The following is a 17,933-nucleotide window of genomic DNA, read 5'->3' on the forward strand; positions in this document are numbered from 1 at the left end:
CTTCTTCTGAGTTTATTGAGCATCTATATATTACCTTGAACTCTATATTGGGTAGATTGCTTATTTGCATTTAATATAGTTCTTCTGAGGTTTTGTCTTGTTCCTTTGTTTGGAACATATTCCTCTTGTCTCCTCATTTTGCCTAATTCCCTGTGGTCACGTTTGTATATTGAATAGGACTGTTAGGTCTCTTGATCTTGGAGAAGTGACATTATATAGGAGACATCCTGTATGGCCCAGCAGCACACTAGTTCTGGCACTAGACCTGTCTGCTCCAGAGGTGTCCCCTATTCATACCACATACTTCCTTATGTTGTGCAAGGGCTAACTGTTGAGGGTATAAGTGGGGCTGGCCCTTGGCCTATCTGGCTGCAGTGCCGTGTCTCCTGGTGAGGCTGGCGTGCGGCTGGGCAGTGCTGCTTCAAGCTCATTGTGGGTGGGGCGGCCTCTCTCTGTGTTTGACTGTGGGCCCTCCAATGGCCAGGGCAAGCCCCCAGCACTAACAGGCCAGAGGGAGAATTCCTAAATGGTACTTGCTGGTGATCCTCACAATGGCTGCCACCAGCATCTCTGTCCCCAGGGTGCATCCCAGAGGCCTCCTGCCTCTCTGATAGGCTCTCCAAAACCAGCAAGTGGGTCTGACACAGGTGCCTGTCAGACTTCTGCCTCTTTGCTGGAACTTGGACCATGTGAGCTTCTGCCTGTACCCTTTAAGGGTGTAGTCTTTGTTTCCTGTAACCCTCTGTCTCTCCTGAATGGAAGCCCAACTGGCTTTCAAAGCCAAACATTCTGGAGGCTTGTCTTCCCAGTGCAAGACCTCCAGGCAGGGGAGGCCAGAGTGGGTCTTAGACCCCGTGCTCCTTGGAGAGGAACTCTGCAGTTGTAACGTTCTTTCCATTTGTGTGTCACTGACCTCAGGGTTTGGTTTCTGACTAGATTGCATCTCCACCCCTTCTACCTGTTTCATTGTCGTTCCTTCTTTGGCCATCGGAGGAGGTGAGTTCAGGGTCTTCCTACACTGCCATCTTGATCCACCCCTCCTCCATAGCTTTTATTTATTTATATTACCTCAGTGGCTGGAGACTCAATACAGTGTTGATTAGAAATATTATGGGTGTGCTTATGTTGTTCCTGATTGTAAAGGAGATGTTTTAATATCAGTATCAAAAGCAATGAATTAAGTGTTCTTGTTGAATATTTTTGTATTTCCAGATGGTTATATTTTGGTATTTTGGTGCAGGCTTTTTTCCCGTTTATGCTATGTATGTGTGTATATAGCTATATATTATGTTATACTATGTATTTCTCCATTTAATTATAGAATAAACATGACTTTGTATTTCTATAATACTGTGACAGTTTTAATTATTGTAGTTCTAGCATATACTTTAATATCTTATAGAACATTTTCCACCACCCCTCCTTTTTTCACTGTTTTAGTTTTCTTGGTTATTTCCACATGTTTATTTGTGCAGATGAACTTTAGAATAATTTTGTTAGTTTCTCTCCCCTCCTGAATCTAACTCATTAAATATTAAATGGGCTTATTAAATATATTACATAATTTCAAGTGTATGGGTATGAAAGTCAAGTGAGTGACTCATTTTTTCCATTTTCATCATTAGGATTACATCCCTACTGTCTGTATCCTTTGTAATCCAGGAATGAGAGCACGTCATTGGAAGCAGTTATCAGAAATTGTAGGCTATGACTTAACTCCAGACTCTGGAACTACACTGAGGAAAATTTTAAAATTAAACCTTGCACCATACTTGGACAAATTTGAAGTGATAAGTGCAGGTGCAAGCAAGGTAAATATGCAGATCTACTGAAATACCTTATTTGATGAGCTTGTTAATTAAATAATCATAGTTTTAGTTGTGGTTGAATGTATAGTTTGGGATAGAAGTGGGAGAAACTGGGGAAAAGTGGCAGAAGGCCACTCGTATTTTTCCCCCACAAAGTCTATACTTCTGTATGATTCCCTTGTCCTGAATCCAGAGTACAGATGGTTCCTTTGACCTCTTCTTAATTCTGCCACACTGATATGCATGGGTGATATGCTGGTTTTGAGATGTATTTTTTTCTATTAAGAATGGAAATGGATGCCTGTGTATGTGGCATGTGATGTGTATGTATTCTAGGCAGAGTAAGTATGGCCCTGTAGTCTTCTTGAATACACTGAAAACATCTTCAGGCTGTAGACTGCAAAAAGGCACCTCAGGGAAAATCCAGCAGGTCTTTCATACTGTTGTCTGTTTTGATACTGACAGCTTTGACAACAAGTGAATTTTTAAAAACTACATTGTCATTCACCATAGGAATTGTGTAGTTGTTTAAAACCTTTTCTAACTTAAAGACAGTTGCAGAATATCTTACAAAAATGCACAAAATGCCTACTAAATTTATTAGGGAAAGTCCATACATATAGTAAATAAGATTCCTTATTCATCATCCCATTCTTTCTTTTTTATCCTGTTTAGGAATTTTCATTAGAGAAAGCCATGCATACAATGATGGGAACTTGGGATGATATTGCTTTTCATATAAGTTTATATCGTGATACTGGAGTCTGTATTCTTTCTTCAGTAGACGAAATTCAGGCTCTCCTTGATGATCAAATTATAAAAACTCAGACAATGAGAGGCTCACCATTCATCAAACCATTTGAAAAGGAGATCAAGGTTTGTTAAATATGATAATCAACTCCTGGTCATTTATAAAGATTGAAATTTATTACATATTTACTCTTGTGGGAATAAGTAAGTTTGTTGGATAGCTTTGTTGAAATACAGAAACAGATATCTACCTTAAAATTAATGTGAAAATGTATAGAACAGATGAGACACTAACTCTAATGATTTTGAAAAGAACGAGTGATGTTTTAGTAAGAAAAATCTTCTCCAATGACAGTGATAGATTTGGAAGGAAAACAGTTGGTATTATTTAATCTAACTGTAGATGCCTAGGCCCTGTTTCATAGTATATTCTTGTAACTTGTAGTGAGGTTCTATATACTGTACTTTATATTTGAGAACTAGCTTGAGAACCCTTTAGAATAATTAATGAATTATTTTCCACTTAAGAAAACAAGTGATATTTGAGACTGTAAGATTATTTAATGTCATGACCTTATAGTTGCTGTGGGTAAGTACAGAAAGCAAATAATTTATAATAATGAGGTGCTTTAGTATCAGTATTCTAACTGGAGACTATATAAAGTGGAAAAAAGATCAACAACAACTGGATTTTCTCCCTAGTATTTATTGACTTCTAAATATGTGCCAGATACTACTGTAGGAGTTTTACATTTATTAACTCATTTAATCCTCAGAGCAGACAACCAGGATAGGCAGATTATTATCAGCATTCATAGATAAGGAAACCAAGGATAGAAAATTTACCAAGTGCACACAGCTAAAAATGACAAAGCTGAAATTCAAAATAAAGCAGTCTGGTTTTAATTTAAGCATAGTGTTGTTATGGGGCACCTTAGCTTTGAATATTTGGAGAAGACAAAGAGTTATGTTCTTCTAAAAGGACATAACGCTGCACATCTTGCCTTGAGTCAGGCTGACTTAACCCTTTCCTGATAAGATGTCTTTTGCAAGTACTTCTTTGACAAAGGAGAATTTCTAAGACAAATTTGAAAGCTCTCTTAGAGGTTTTCAAACAAAATTGTGAGGCCAATCTCTTGATATATAGGATCTCAGGCCATAGATTTAAGAATCAAAGAGAGATTATATACATGATCCTTGGCTAATGAAATATCTAATGGATTCTTGGAGATGTGTGGTAATAAGATTCCCCCCTCCAAATTGTGTTGACGTAGAGCAAATTGTGTTGACATTTCTCAACATGGCACTAATGACGTTTTGGGGTAAATAATTCTTTGTTGTGGGAGTTGTCCTCTACTTAGCAGCATCCATGACCTTTGTCCATTTGATATAAGTAGAACCCTCACCCCACTTGTTGTGACAAATGAAAATGCCTCCAGACATTGTGAAATGTCCTTTGAGGTGAGGGCAAAATAGCCCCTAGGTTGATAACCACTGGTGTGGGGCAGGATATATTCCTGGATGCTTTTTAAACTTGAGACAGTTCACCTAGGGAGTAGGAAATTGGTCTAAATAACTACAGTCATTTACAGCTGTGAGTTTTAATGATTTAGGAAAACTTCAGACCTCCTAGTTTTTCAAAGCGAGTGTGAGACACCCACAAGTGACTTTGAGCTGTTTTGTGCTGATTCAAAAATAACAGTGAATTTAAAACGCGTAGCCTTTGTTATAATTTATAGGGTTCCTTTAATAACTGGAATTCAGTATAATATGCTTTCCATTAAGGCGTGGGAGGACCGTTTGATTCGAATACAAGAAACGATTGATGAATGGTTAAAGGTACAAGCTCACTGGCTATACTTGGAGCCCATTTTTTGCTCTGAGGATATCATGCAACAGATGCCAGAAGAAGGGCGTCAGTTTCAGACAGTAGACAGACACTGGAGGGATATCATGAAGTTTTGTGCGAAAGATCCAAAGGTGAAGTATTTGTTTTCTCTCTTTCAAATAAAGGGGAAACCTTTATTTCTGGCTATTACAAAAGGCATTTCACTTTTTTTCCAACTACAGAAATAAAACCTACTCATTGTATACAAACTGGAAAGCTCAGGGAAATAAAAGGAAGCATAAATAATTTTACTTTTCCGTTCTTAAGATACACTATTCATAACCCTTTAATATGTATAGTGGAGCTGCTTCAAATGTGCATTTAACTTACTTGGCTTCTAGAATGTATACTCCATGCTTCCTCTTGTAAAGTAAACAGTAAAGGGGACTTCCCCGGTGGTCCAGTGGCTAGGACTCCATACTTCCAATGCAGGGGGCCTGAGTTTGATCCCAGGTCAGGGAACTAGATCACACACACCACAACTAAGACCCAGTACAGCCAAATAAAGAAATGAAAATAAATATTTAGAAAAAAAATAAATAGTAAAATAAAATGAAGGAAGCCAGAGGGTGGGGGAGAGAGAGGGAAAGAGAGAGAGAGAGAATGAATATGAATGAATATGAGTCATGCAGGTGACTCACCTGACATTCTACTCGGTGACTCTGTATGCTTGGGGTGATGGGAAAAAGAGTCAGCAGTTCTCGCAGCTGGTCTCACTTGCTCTGTGTCTCTCCTAGTGAGTATAGCACCCTGTTGAATGTAATTTTAATGTTGAAAGGCAGGCCATGTATTTTTTATACACGTAGATATATATGCACTTAAAAAAAATCTGGTACTCAACTTAATAAATAACAATCTATTTCAATGCTGGATGAAAAAGTAGCTGTGCTGGACTGTTGAGAATCAATAGTACTAAAATTTATGTTTGAAAGACTTCCCTTACGTGTTGATTTTAGAACCTTTTTAAGACAGTATTTCTTAGAGAACTGAAATCAGAAGTTTTTTTTTTTTCTGCAAAGGGCTGCATGGTAAATACATGATAAATACTTTATGAGACCTACTGTGTTTTTTATAACTACTCAATTCTGCTATTGTAGCAAGAAAGTGGCCAAAGACAATATGTAACTGAATGGATGTGTCCATACAATAATGTAACTGTTTATGGACACTGACATTTTCATGTGCCATGAGATGGTTTTCTTCTTTTAATTTATTGAACCTTTTAAAAGTGTAAAAATAGACTGTTTATAGTTGACAGTTGTAAATATAAAAATTAAATCACAAACAAAACTAGCATATTCTTCCCCTATCATTCAAAAGAATACAGGAAAAATGAAAATATATATGACAATGATAATTTCTCACAATTATCAACTTTGGGTAAGAATACTTATGATTTACTTAGTTTTACATTACAAAAAACTTCCTGACAATTTTCATAAGTCTTTTGACATCTTAACATTTTTAATGTATAAGTTAATGTTGAGATCTTATCATTATATCTGGTATATAAGTTCTGACCTGAATGAATGGGTCTCTTTTAGGTTCTTGCTGCTACTTCTTTAACAGGTTTACTGGAAAAACTGCAGAACTGCAATGAACTTTTGGAGAAAATTATGAAAGGCCTTAACGCATATCTTGAAAAAAAACGACTTTTCTTCCCTCGGTATGATGAATAATCAATTGTGCTATCATTAAAGCATTTTCTGAGGTGCAATGAATTATAACTAAAGCTTTTGTATTTGTATGGTTTTCCCTAGTTTTTTCTTCTTATCTAATGATGAAATGCTAGAGATTCTGTCAGAGACCAAAGATCCACTTAGAGTTCAGCCTCACTTGAAAAAATGCTTTGAAGGCATCGCCAAATTGGAGTTCCTTCCCAATTTGGATATTAAGGCCATGTATAGCTCTGAAGGTGAGCGAGTGGAGCTGATTGCACTAATTTCCACATCTGCAGCTCGAGGTGCCGTGGAAAAGTGGCTCATTCAAGTAGAAGATTTGATGCTTCGAAGTATTCATGATGTGATCGCGGCAGCCAGGCTGGTGTGTTTCCTAGAATTTAGTGTATATCCTATATTCTGTAAATGCCTTTTTTTTTTTAAGGAGATTTTTGAATGAGTACCAGTAAATTCACACTTAAGGGTCTTACTCTTTTAAGCCATTTATTATTTTTTTTTACTCCATTCCTAACATTATTATTAAAGTAATAATGGTAGTAAGAATTTATAATAATGTGCGATTAGGTACTCCAAAAAAAAAAAAAAGGTGCTGTAAGAAAGAATAATAAGGTGTATCTAATTTGGAGTGAGGAAGGTAGGTTGCTAGCGATAGGCTCTTAGAGAAAGTAAAATTGAAACCAAGACCCAAAGGGTAAGTAGGAATTAACCAAATAGAGAGCAAATGGAAGACCATCTAGGGTATCCTGTATGAAGGCCATGGGGTCAGAAAGAATCTCAGACATGGGTGTTAAATGTGTGATATGGTTTACTTATTGCTGTTTACACTCAAACAATTACTTAAAAATTCATAATGAGATAAACATTAAAGGAGGATCTATAATATTTGAGAGAAATATAACACGTAGGCACTACATGTATCTCACTTAGGCTAATTCAATAAACCTGATCTTGAATGATAATAAATTTCAGTATATTTCTTCCTCTAGGACCACAAAGGAACAGTTGTATAGTAAAAATATCATTTTAAAAGGCATTGCAGTCTTCCCTTGTGGATCAATGGCTAAGACTCTGAGCTCCTAGTCCAGGGGCCCTGGGTTTAATCCCTGGTCAGGGAACTAGATCCCACATGCAGTCTTACATGCTGCAACTTAAGTCCTGGCTCAGTCAAATAAATATATGTTTAAAAAAAAAAGGCATTGCAGCCTTATATCCAGCAACTCACTTTGAGTAAGAATCCTTTTTCCTTTTTCCTTCACAAAGAGCCCTATGAGAATCATCTTGCAGTGTCTATTCTGTTCAGTTTCAAAGTTCCTACAGATAAATCTTGACTTTTTCTCTCCATTTTCCATCTATGGTTCCAAAGCACAAAGGAAAGAATCAACATTATCCGTGAAAGTATTTCCTTAATCCATATAGAAATTTACCTTCTGTGTACCTAGCAAAGGCTCATCCATTCTTTGAAACTTAGCCTTCTTTGAAACCTAGGTTAGTTTGTTATTTGCATTTATTCATAAATATTTATAAATATTATAAATGTTTGATATTTTAAAAATGTCATGGACTGTCTAGTGTGGCGCAGACAGTAAAGAATGACCTGGTTCAGTCTCTGGGTTGGGAAGATTCCCTGGAGAAGGGAATGACTACCCACTCCAATATTCTTGGTTGGAGAATTCCATGGAGAGAGAAGCCTAATGGGCTACAGTCCATGGTATCACAAAGAGCCAGACAAGACTGAGCTACTAACACTTTCACTTTTTCCATAAATATTACTAAAAATGAATTTTAATAATTAATATTTATATCCTTATGCTTCCTTTGTGGCTCAGCTGGTAAAGAATCTGCTGCAGTGCGGGAGACCTGGGTTCAATCCCTTGGTTGGAAAGATCCCCTGGAGGAGGAAATGGCAACCCACTCCAGAATTCTGGCCTGGAGAATTCCATGGTCTGTGTAGTCCATGGGGTCACAAAGAATTGGACACAACTGAGCGACTTCACTTTCACTTTCATCCTTATGCTTAATATTCTTATATCCAAGATGGTGTCATTGTATTAAAAATATAGTTTCCAGGGAATTCCCTGGTGGTCCAGAGGTTAGGACTTGGTGCTTTCACTGCCATGCCCTGGGTTCAATCCTTGATCAAGGAACTAAGATCCCACAAGCTATGCAACACAGCCAATAAATAGATAAATATGTGTATACATATAGATATAAATTCCATTAGTATCAACTTTATACTTTGCTCTGCATTTGTTTTTTTTTTAGCTTTTAATTTAGTTCTATTATCATTTACTTTAGCAACAAGTTATTTTAAAATTTTTATTTTTTTTATTTTTTAATTGGTGGAAAATTGCCTTAAAATGTGTTGGTTTGTGCTGTATGACAACATGAATCAGTCATAATTATATTTATATCTCCTTCCTCTTGAGCCTCTCTCCCCTCCTCCCATCCCACTGCTCTAGGTCATCACAGAGCACCAGGCGGCAACAAGTTATTTTTAAAAACGCTACCTCTCCAATAAATCCATTTAAATGCATTTTGAACATAAAAAATTTTAGAAGAAATGAAAGTGTACTTTGAACTCATAGCATAGATTGTTCAATTGTGTATAACTGGACAAATATATAATTGTTCAAATTATATACACTGGTCATACAAGTTTTTAGAAATAATACAAGGGTTCTAGCTACTAAGTCAGTCTAGCTACAAGATGGTGTAGTCTTCTTTTCAGTTAAATCTTGGCATCAATATATGTAAATTGCTAGACTGACTTATTTTTTAACTTTAATAAACCCTCATATCTCATTATAATAGAAGTAATGTGTATATTATGCAGAAAATTGACAACTCCCCACAGCAAAGAAACATAAAAATCCTATGGAAAATAGCTTTCCAAAGAATCAACAATCATATTCTTCCAGAGATAACTGATTATTGAAATATGGGTGCTCATCTTTCTATTCTTTTATCAATAAACAAATATTTTAAAAATATAGCTTGTAAAAAAATTTCAGATCTTTTAAATAGTCATCTAAAATTTTTCATGAATATATTCTAGCCTACAAATGTAACCAATATCGTACTTACTTATTGTTAATCATTAAGCTTTTTTCCTCTTGTCACCTTTTAAACTTAGAAATACACTTTAATTATTCAGGCTTATCCAGAATCTGCAAGAAGAGACTGGGTTCGAGAGTGGCCTGGACAGGTGGTACTTTGTGTTTCTCAAATGTTCTGGACCTCTGAGACACAGGAAGTTATAAGTGGTGGAACAGAGGTAAAGCGTATTTTAAATAACATTCTTTTCTACATGCTATATATATATATATATATATTTTTTTTTTTTTAGTTAGCTTATTTATCATTTTCAAGGGCAGTCTTCCCCACTTTCTACATATAGCATGAAAATCGCAAAATTATTTAAAAATTTGTTCTTAATTTTTATTATGCATAGACAAAAGTTATTCTGTTCTAGAATTCATTTTTATACTGAACTACATTGTGAAGTTCAGAATCATTTTGTTAAAGAGTGAATGTATAAAATGCACAATTTGGCTAATGTTAATTTAATTGCTTTTTTATTTTGTAGGGATTAAAGAAGTACTATAAGGAACTTCAGAATCAACTAAATGATATTGTGGAGCTGGTAAGAGGAAAACTATCAAAGCAGACCAGGATTACTCTGGGGGCTTTGGTTACTATCGATGTCCATGCTAGAGATGTGGTCATGGACATGATTGATATGGGTATGTGACTTCTTTTTCATATTGAAGATAAAATATTGATAGTTTCTAGAAACAAGAACTTGTACTATATGTCTTTTTCTGTCTCAGCAGAATTTATTTTATATGATCTTTTCTATAAATTAGAAAATGTGAATTATTTTAATGTTAATACTTTTGTAAACAATGATAAAATATCTAGTTTTCAAATTATTTCCATTTCAGGATTATGTGTCTTGTTTTACTTTATTCCTTCCAGGTGTCTCACATGATACAGATTTCCAGTGGCTTGCTCAGCTTCGTTATTATTGGGAATATGACAACGCTCGAGTTCGTATCATTAATTGCAATGTAAAATATGCTTATGAATATCTTGGTAACTCACCTCGACTTGTCATTACTCCTCTAACTGACAGATGTTACAGAACATTGGTATGTGTTTAAGTTATTTTAATTTACACATTAAAGATTACTATTTGATTTGGTGTCATATTTTCTTGTCCAAATTTAACATGGCTATCCTCATTTCATTCTCTTATCTGTATAGTTGACTATAGCTATAGTCAAAGGAAGGATAGCTTCCTTTTCTAATCCCAAATTCCCTTTATGTGAAGTTATAATAATGAATATTTACTTCTGAGTCCTTTAGTAGAATATGAGTGTGTTTGAATTCTAATGTTTGAAAATCATGAGCCACTCCCTTTGGGGATAATTAGAAAAAGTAAGGTACTGGAGATTGAAAGAAAAAGCCAGAGCTTCAGAAAATGACATCAGTTTTTATAGTGGAGTTCTGGGAGAGATGACGAGATGAAGGAAGTACATTTGAGCCTTAGAACTCCAAGTTAGTGTTGTTGAATGGGAGAGGGAGAGCTGAAGTGTAAGCAGGTGATGCTGAGGGCTGCCCTTGGTGGGAAGCTATGGAAGATAAAGCCATGACTACAAAACAAACAAACAAAACACACCTGGGAATAGTGTTGTCAGATAAAATACAAGACTTTCAGGTTAATTTGAATTTCAAATCAACAGTGAAAAATTTGTTAGTAGAAGTATGTCCTAATTATTACATGGACATACTTATACTAACAATTATCCATTGTTTATCTGATTTTCAAATGTAACTGGGCATCCTGTATTTTTATTTGCTAAATCTGGCAAGAAACAACCTAGAGGGGCAGGATGGGATGGGAGGTGTGAGAGAGGTTCAGGAGGGAAGGGATATATGTAAACCTATGGCTGATTCATGTTGGTGTATGGCAGAAACCAACAAAATATTATAAAGCAATTATCCTTCCATTAAAAAAAAACAAAAACAATCCACTTGTACTAAGTAAGTTAAAGTGTCTTTGAGTTGTCTGTAAGCAGAGATAAAACAGGGATTATTGGGCAAATGATTGTCTAGGGAATGTTCTCAGTAAAAGCCTGTAAGAAAATGGAGAAAGCAGAGGGGGAAGCTAAGCAAGGATGTGGTTTCTGTGGATGTACGGCCTAACCTGATCTCACGGGGAGCTTTGGAGCATGAATGGCATCACAGACGTACTTCACTTTAAGGCAAAGAGGTCTAACTTTTCTGTCCCTTCATTGTCACTGGCTATGGGTCCCTCCTGAGGCTAGGGGTGTGAATAAGCATTCAGATGTTTGTGAATGAGGGAGCTCCTGACTGAGGGCAAATCTCAGGAGACGGGACAGTTGTGAGCTATTTGTAGATGACACCCACAGCAATCGGAAGGACGGAAGCAATGACCAGTAAGAGAATCTGAGTAAGATTGTAGTGCATCTATGATAAAATATTTCACCAAATCCTCATTCTCAAGAAGCTACCTGAAGGCCAGACCGTGTCTGTCTTATCCTCTACTCTAGTGATAGACAAGTAAATAAGTTACTCCCTAGGATTTGTTGAGTAAATGAATCTCAAGCTGCTGTGTGCTATCTCAGAGCTCACTGAAGTGAGCTGTGAATATTTGTAAGGTGGACCCTAGCAACTTTGAGGTATAAAGTCAAAATCACATTAAATACTTGTATAAAACACTAAACACTGGAAAAATCTCCTACTGTAGTTAATATCCATAATAAAGAGAACACATTTATAAGCATTTTTTGAAAATTTTTATAAAGAAAGGAGAGACTGAGGTTTCTAATAGTCACATTAATGGACATTAACAGTATAGCATTTACTACAAATTTATGATGGGTAAAGTATCATCGATATTGCATGTATTTAATAAGCTGTCTCTGTTATTTGATTTTATTAAAGGTGAAACTATTTAAGGTTTTCATAGGTTTATTCATTATTTTTAAAAATGTTTAAAAAATTTTTAGTTTCTTAGAGCAGTTTTAGGTTCACAGAAAAATTAAATAGAAGGTCTATTCCTTCTATTGAGAACTCTCTATTAAGTTCCTGTATACTCCCTGGCCTGCTATATGTACAGTCTTGGCCCTTTAATCCTATTTTATCTAAAAGCAGTTAAGTTTCACAAACTCTCATAGAGTTTTTCATGAAACAAACTTCATAGTTAGAGTTGACTGTAACTTGTATGCTTCTAAAAATTTCCAGCCATTGTTATAGTCTCTGTGCAGACTCAGAAAGAATTCAGATACTGCTGATGTTACTCTTAAGGAACTTAAAAACTAATTGAGAGGGGGAAAATGTACTTAGTTAACTGTAATATAAGTGTTATTGAACTACGTTCATTTGCCTAACTCATCACAGCAAGCCAAACGCTGAAATGCTGAGGTTTGCAGCAGAGAGTGTTTATTCACAGAGCAGCCAAGCAAGGAGACAGGAAAACAAGTTAGAGCTGCCTCCTTGAAGGCGAAGGGCTCAGGGTATTCATGGGATAAAGCTGAAGTATGGGAAGCATGGGGAGGCTGTTGTCACTCTGCTCTCATGCAGCCAGGCCACAGGCTTTTTTTACATTTGCTTCTTCTCAGAAGGCAATGGCACCCCACTCCAGTACTCTTGCCTGGAAAATCCCATGGACGGAGGAGCCTGGTAGGCTGCCGTCTATGGGGTCGCACAGAGTTGGACATGACTGAGCGACTTCACTTTCACTTTTCACTTTCATGCATTGGAGAAGGAAATGGCAGCCCACTCCAGTGTTCTTGCCTGGAGAATCCCAGGGACGGGGGAGCCTGGTGGGCTGCCGTCTATGGGGTCGCACAGAGTTGGACCCGACTGAAGCGACTTAGCAGCAGCTTCTCAGCAAAGCTCAGAAAGGAGTGGAGTTAGCTTGCTTTGAGGGTGGAGTTTTTGGCCTCTGACATCAAAAGGTCACTGAGCTGACACTTGCCCCTGTGCAGATGGAGGATCGGTGGTCTTAACCCTCTTAATCAGCTCAAGCTTGATTTGACACAGAAGACTCCAAATCTGTAAAAGACAACTTGGGCAACCACCCCAGTGCCCAGGCTACGCTTGGAGGATACGCCAGCTTATATAAAAACAATAAAAGTGGAGTCCAGTAGGCAAAGACAGGTAGCAGTTTGCCATGCATCAGTGAATAACTGGTAACTGGTTTCACAATGAAGGTGATACTACTGGTAAGAGAATACAGAGCGGTGCTATGGGGATGGAGAAAATGAAGAACATACCAAGAGTGGAATGCGACAGCCAGGGTGAATCATGGACGAAAGTATATAGTAGGGCATCTCTTTATTTTCCCATTAACGGGCCTCCATGTATTACCCTCAGTTTTTGGTGTGTTCTCTCTTTGCAGCTAGCTATCAAGATTGTCATAACTGGTCTCTACAAACATTTCTGTAAGCACTTTTTTTTTTTAAGTGACATGTTATTTTTAATGTTTATTTCTTTATTTTTGGTGTGCTGCACAGGCTTTTTCTCTAGTTGTGGCAAGCAGGGGCTACTCTCTAGTTGCGGTGCACGAGCTTCCCACTGGCGTTGGCTTCTCTTGTTGCAGAGCAGAGGCTCGAGGGCGCTCAGGCTTCAGAAGCTGAGGCTCCTGAGCTCTAGAACACAGGCTGTAGTTGTGGTGCATGGGCTTACTTGCTCTGAAGCATGCGGAATTTTGCCAGATCAGGAATCACCCCTGTGCCTCCTGCATTAGCAGGCAGATTCTTTACCATTGAGCCACCAGGGAAGCCCTCCATAACCACTTTTAATTAAACATTTCTGGTCAAATGTTAACACTTCAAGGCTGGATTCTCTTTGTTTTTAAAAAGGCAAATGGAATACATATGAAGTATTAGACGATAAGGAGATTTTCATACATTTTAACTTTTTTTAGATCCTTTAAACCACTTTTTCTTGTTGCAGCTACAGAAATGAGTTCTAAAAATCAATGATGTATGTAATTGCATTACTGTCTCTGAAGCTACAAATAAGACTGAGTCCATTTTATTAATATAAGCAATTGTCCTATTATAGAGTTTTTGTTTGTTTTCAGTTAAGCATGGATTTCTTTTCACATTTATTCTTCTTTTCAGATAGGTGCCTTCTATTTAAACCTTGGAGGTGCTCCAGAAGGGCCAGCAGGCACAGGAAAAACGGAAACCACCAAGGACTTGGCTAAAGCTCTTGCTGTACAGTGCGTGGTATTCAACTGCTCAGATGGGCTCGATTATCTAGCAATGGGAAAGGTAAAGTTACATATTAAATATTACAAGTAGTTTATAGTTAGGGCTAACTGGATAAGCTGAAGCAAATTCATATTTAAAACACTGATTGTGGTTTATGCATTATTTGAGCTCTTTTTTTTTAATGGGTAAAGCCATTGTTTTTATCCCTTTGGGGTTTTTATTGAGCTTAACTTACAATTTTGACTTAAAAGGTTCGCAGGTTTCTCACACGGTAAAGAATCTTCCTGAAATGTGGGAGACTAGAGTTCGATCCCTGGGTCTGGAAGATCCCCTGGGGATGGAAATGGCAACGCTGTCCTGTGTTCTTGCCCGGAGTACTCCATGGACAGTATAGTCGACTCGCAAAGAGTCGGACATAACTGAGCAACTAACACACACACTTCAATTTTGACTTAAAAGGTTAAATATTTGTTTTAACAAAAGATGCCCTTTCCTACGAAAATCATCGTTTTTCTTGTCCTTAGTTTTTTAAAGGATTGGCTTCTTCTGGTGCTTGGGCTTGCTTTGATGAATTTAATCGAATTGAGTTGGAAGTGCTGTCAGTGGTAGCTCAACAGATCCTTTGCATTCAGAGAGCCATTCAACAGAAGCTGGAAGTGTTTACTTTTGAAGGGACAGAACTTAAGCTCAATCCAAACTGTTTCGTAGCTATTACCATGAACCCTGGCTATGCAGGACGTTCTGAATTACCGGATAATCTTAAGGTAATATATATTTTTTAAAGAGTGTAAATTTGGTAATCAGCATAATCTACTCAAAATGGTACACTTTTCTCACATGTATTTGTAATCTCCCTTTTACCTTTTCCATTTGCTGTAAGGTAAACCTGTAAAGACTTTTTTTAATGTCTAAAAAAAATATTGGAATATTAGAGTACATAAAACTGCTAAAATGCTTCTGAACAAATTAAAGAGTTAGTGAAAAGGTGCTGCGCTGGGGAGTAAACTTGAATATCAGCCCATTGTCTTTGGGTGCTTATGCTCAGCTTTAAAACCTGTTTCCTTTATGTAAATAAAATGTTTCACTTGTTTTATGCTTCAGGTGCTTTTCAGAACAGTGGCTATGATGGTTCCAAACTATGCCCTCATAGCAGAAATCTCCCTCTACTCCTACGGATTTCTGAATGCAAAACCTCTGTCTGTGAAGATAGTAATGACCTATAGGCTCTGCTCAGAGCAGCTCTCATCACAGTTTCATTATGACTATGGAATGCGAGCAGTAAAAGCCGTTTTAATAGCTGCTGGAAACCTAAAACTAAAATTTCCAAATGAAAATGAAGATATCCTTGTAAGTATTAAATATATATGTTGTGAAAGTTTCCATTAAAAGATAATTTTTTTTTAGCAAGGTTGATTGTGAACTATAGATAGGCAGATAAGAGTTGTAGCTTTGAGCCTTTTTATGTGGGGTTGAAATGACAGTTTTGAGGTTCTGGTTTTCATTATAATTTGTAGGAGTCCAAGGATCTTTCTGTTTGATAAGTGTAGTATTGGCTTTTAAGTATAGGGATTCCATGAAATATAAAACAAACTTTGACTTTGGTGAGGTGGGGGCAAGAGGAGGGCCAATACTGGCAATTAATCTGTATTGCACTTTTTGATTGATTTTTAGCTTCTTCGATCAATTAAAGATGTAAATGAACCAAAGTTTTTATCACATGATATACCCTTATTTAATGGAATAACTAGTGACTTATTTCCTGGTGTTAAACTTCCTGAAGCTGACTATCATGTAAGTAAACCTCTGAGAGTGACTTGTTCCTCAAATAAATTCATCTGGTGACTCAGTAGTTTTTCGAGTTTTATTAAATGAGTGAATTATTCTATTAGGAATATAAACCTCTATTTTGGCTGCTCTGATTAATAAGGAAGAGTAAATTTTAGTGTGTGTGCTCAGTTGTTCGGTCGTGTCTGACTCTTTGCAACCCCATGGACTATAGCGTGCCATGCTCCTCTGTCTATGGGATTTCCCAGGCAACAGTACTAGAGTAGGATGCCATGCCCTTATCCAGGGAAATTTTAGTACTTTATTATGATACCAGGATTAACAAGTTTCAGGTCAAAGATAATGTTACCTATAAAAGAAACACATTTTATTTTCTGTATTCTTATCTTGTGATTTATAATATTTACTACTAAATATACTTCCCTGGTAGCTCAGATTGTAAAGAATCTGCCTGCAATGCAAGAGACCCGGGTTCGATCCCTGGGTCAGGAAGATTCCCTGGAGAAGGGAATGGCTCCCCACTCCAGTATTCTTGTCTGGAGAATTCTATGGACAGAGGAACCTGTAGGGTTACAGTCCATGGGTTTGTGAAGAATTGGACACGACTGAGCGATTAACAGAATGTCAATCTCAACCCGATAAATGTGTCTCTTAGTTTTTCAGGGTTCTCTGAGAAACTGCCAGATTTCTCCTTGTAGGTTTCTAGGTCCCCCAGTGAGAAGGGGGCATGCACTCCAGTGTTCCCTCTGTTCCCATCAGTTACCTCCCGGAGAGGATAAAAGCCTGGTTGGGCAAAAGTGGGGGCTAACTTTGCACCTGATTGGAGCACCACTGAGGAAAGCAATGGTGCTTGTTAACCCTGGTATCATATAACATAAAGTACTAAAATTTCCCTGGAGAAGGGCATGGCATCCTACTGGGGTAACTGATTTGGGGGTTTCTATTTTGACAGGGTAAGGTAAGGGGACAAAAGCTGAAGAAGATGGTGAGAGGAAGAAACGGAGTTTGAAAGAGGGAGTCCATGAGAAGATGTAGCTCCAAATCTTTTGGGGTCAACACAGAAATAGAGGCTTAACACAAACAAGACTGACTCAGACTTTTTTCTTCCGTAATTTAATTTTATACTGGAGTATAGTTGATTTACACTGTTGTGTTAGGTTCAGGTCTACAGCTAGGGCTTTCCACTTGCTGCTAGTGGCAAAGAACCCCCCTGCCAGTGCAGGAGACACAGGAGATGCAGGTTCGATTCCTGGGTCTGGAAGGTCCCCTGGAGAAGGAAATGCCAACCCACTCCAGTATTCTTGCCTGGAGAATCCCATGGACAGAGGAGCCTGGCAGACCACAGTCCATAGGGTCGCAAGGAGTCTGACGCAACTGAAGAAACTTAGCATGCATATGTACAGCTAAGTGATTCAGTTATATATGGATACGTATATCCGTTCTTTTTCAGAGTCACTTCCCATATACTTTATTACAGAATATTGAGGAGAGATCCCTGTCTACATATTAGTTGGTCCCTCTTGCTCATCTATTTTATATAAAGTAGTGTCTAAAGTTAATCACAAATCCTAAATGATCCCTCACCTCCACGTGTCTCTCTCACTTGCCCCTTGAAACCACAAGTCTACTTTCCAAGTCTGTGACTCTGTTGTTATTTTGCAAAGAAGTTCATTTCTATCATGCATTTTTTTTGAAGGATCCACATAAAAGAGATATCACATGATATTTGCCATTCTCTGTCTGATATTTGCCATTCTCCTTCACCTAGTGTGAC

At 37.4% G+C, this 17,933-nt stretch overlaps 1 protein-coding gene across 1 annotated transcript in view; it reads left to right on the top strand.

Moving 5' to 3' along the window:
• DNAH12 (dynein axonemal heavy chain 12) overlaps nt 1-17,933 on the top strand; it is a 189,930-nt gene that overhangs the window by 59,443 nt on the left and 112,554 nt on the right. Inside the window, exons 19-30 of the mRNA XM_070359341.1 lie at nt 1,626-1,811; nt 2,484-2,684; nt 4,344-4,538; nt 5,991-6,112; nt 6,207-6,489; nt 9,280-9,399; nt 9,712-9,868; nt 10,104-10,276; nt 14,282-14,434; nt 14,899-15,138; nt 15,476-15,721; nt 16,046-16,165. Of these exons, the coding sequence (XP_070215442.1) occupies nt 1,626-1,811; nt 2,484-2,684; nt 4,344-4,538; nt 5,991-6,112; nt 6,207-6,489; nt 9,280-9,399; nt 9,712-9,868; nt 10,104-10,276; nt 14,282-14,434; nt 14,899-15,138; nt 15,476-15,721; nt 16,046-16,165 (2,196 nt within the window). The remainder of the gene's footprint in view (nt 1-1,625; nt 1,812-2,483; nt 2,685-4,343; nt 4,539-5,990; nt 6,113-6,206; nt 6,490-9,279; nt 9,400-9,711; nt 9,869-10,103; nt 10,277-14,281; nt 14,435-14,898; nt 15,139-15,475; nt 15,722-16,045; nt 16,166-17,933) is intronic.

This window comes from Bos mutus, chromosome 22 (assembly GCF_027580195.1).
Source record: "Bos mutus isolate GX-2022 chromosome 22, NWIPB_WYAK_1.1, whole genome shotgun sequence".
In the NCBI taxonomy this organism is placed as follows: domain Eukaryota; kingdom Metazoa; phylum Chordata; class Mammalia; order Artiodactyla; family Bovidae; genus Bos; species Bos mutus.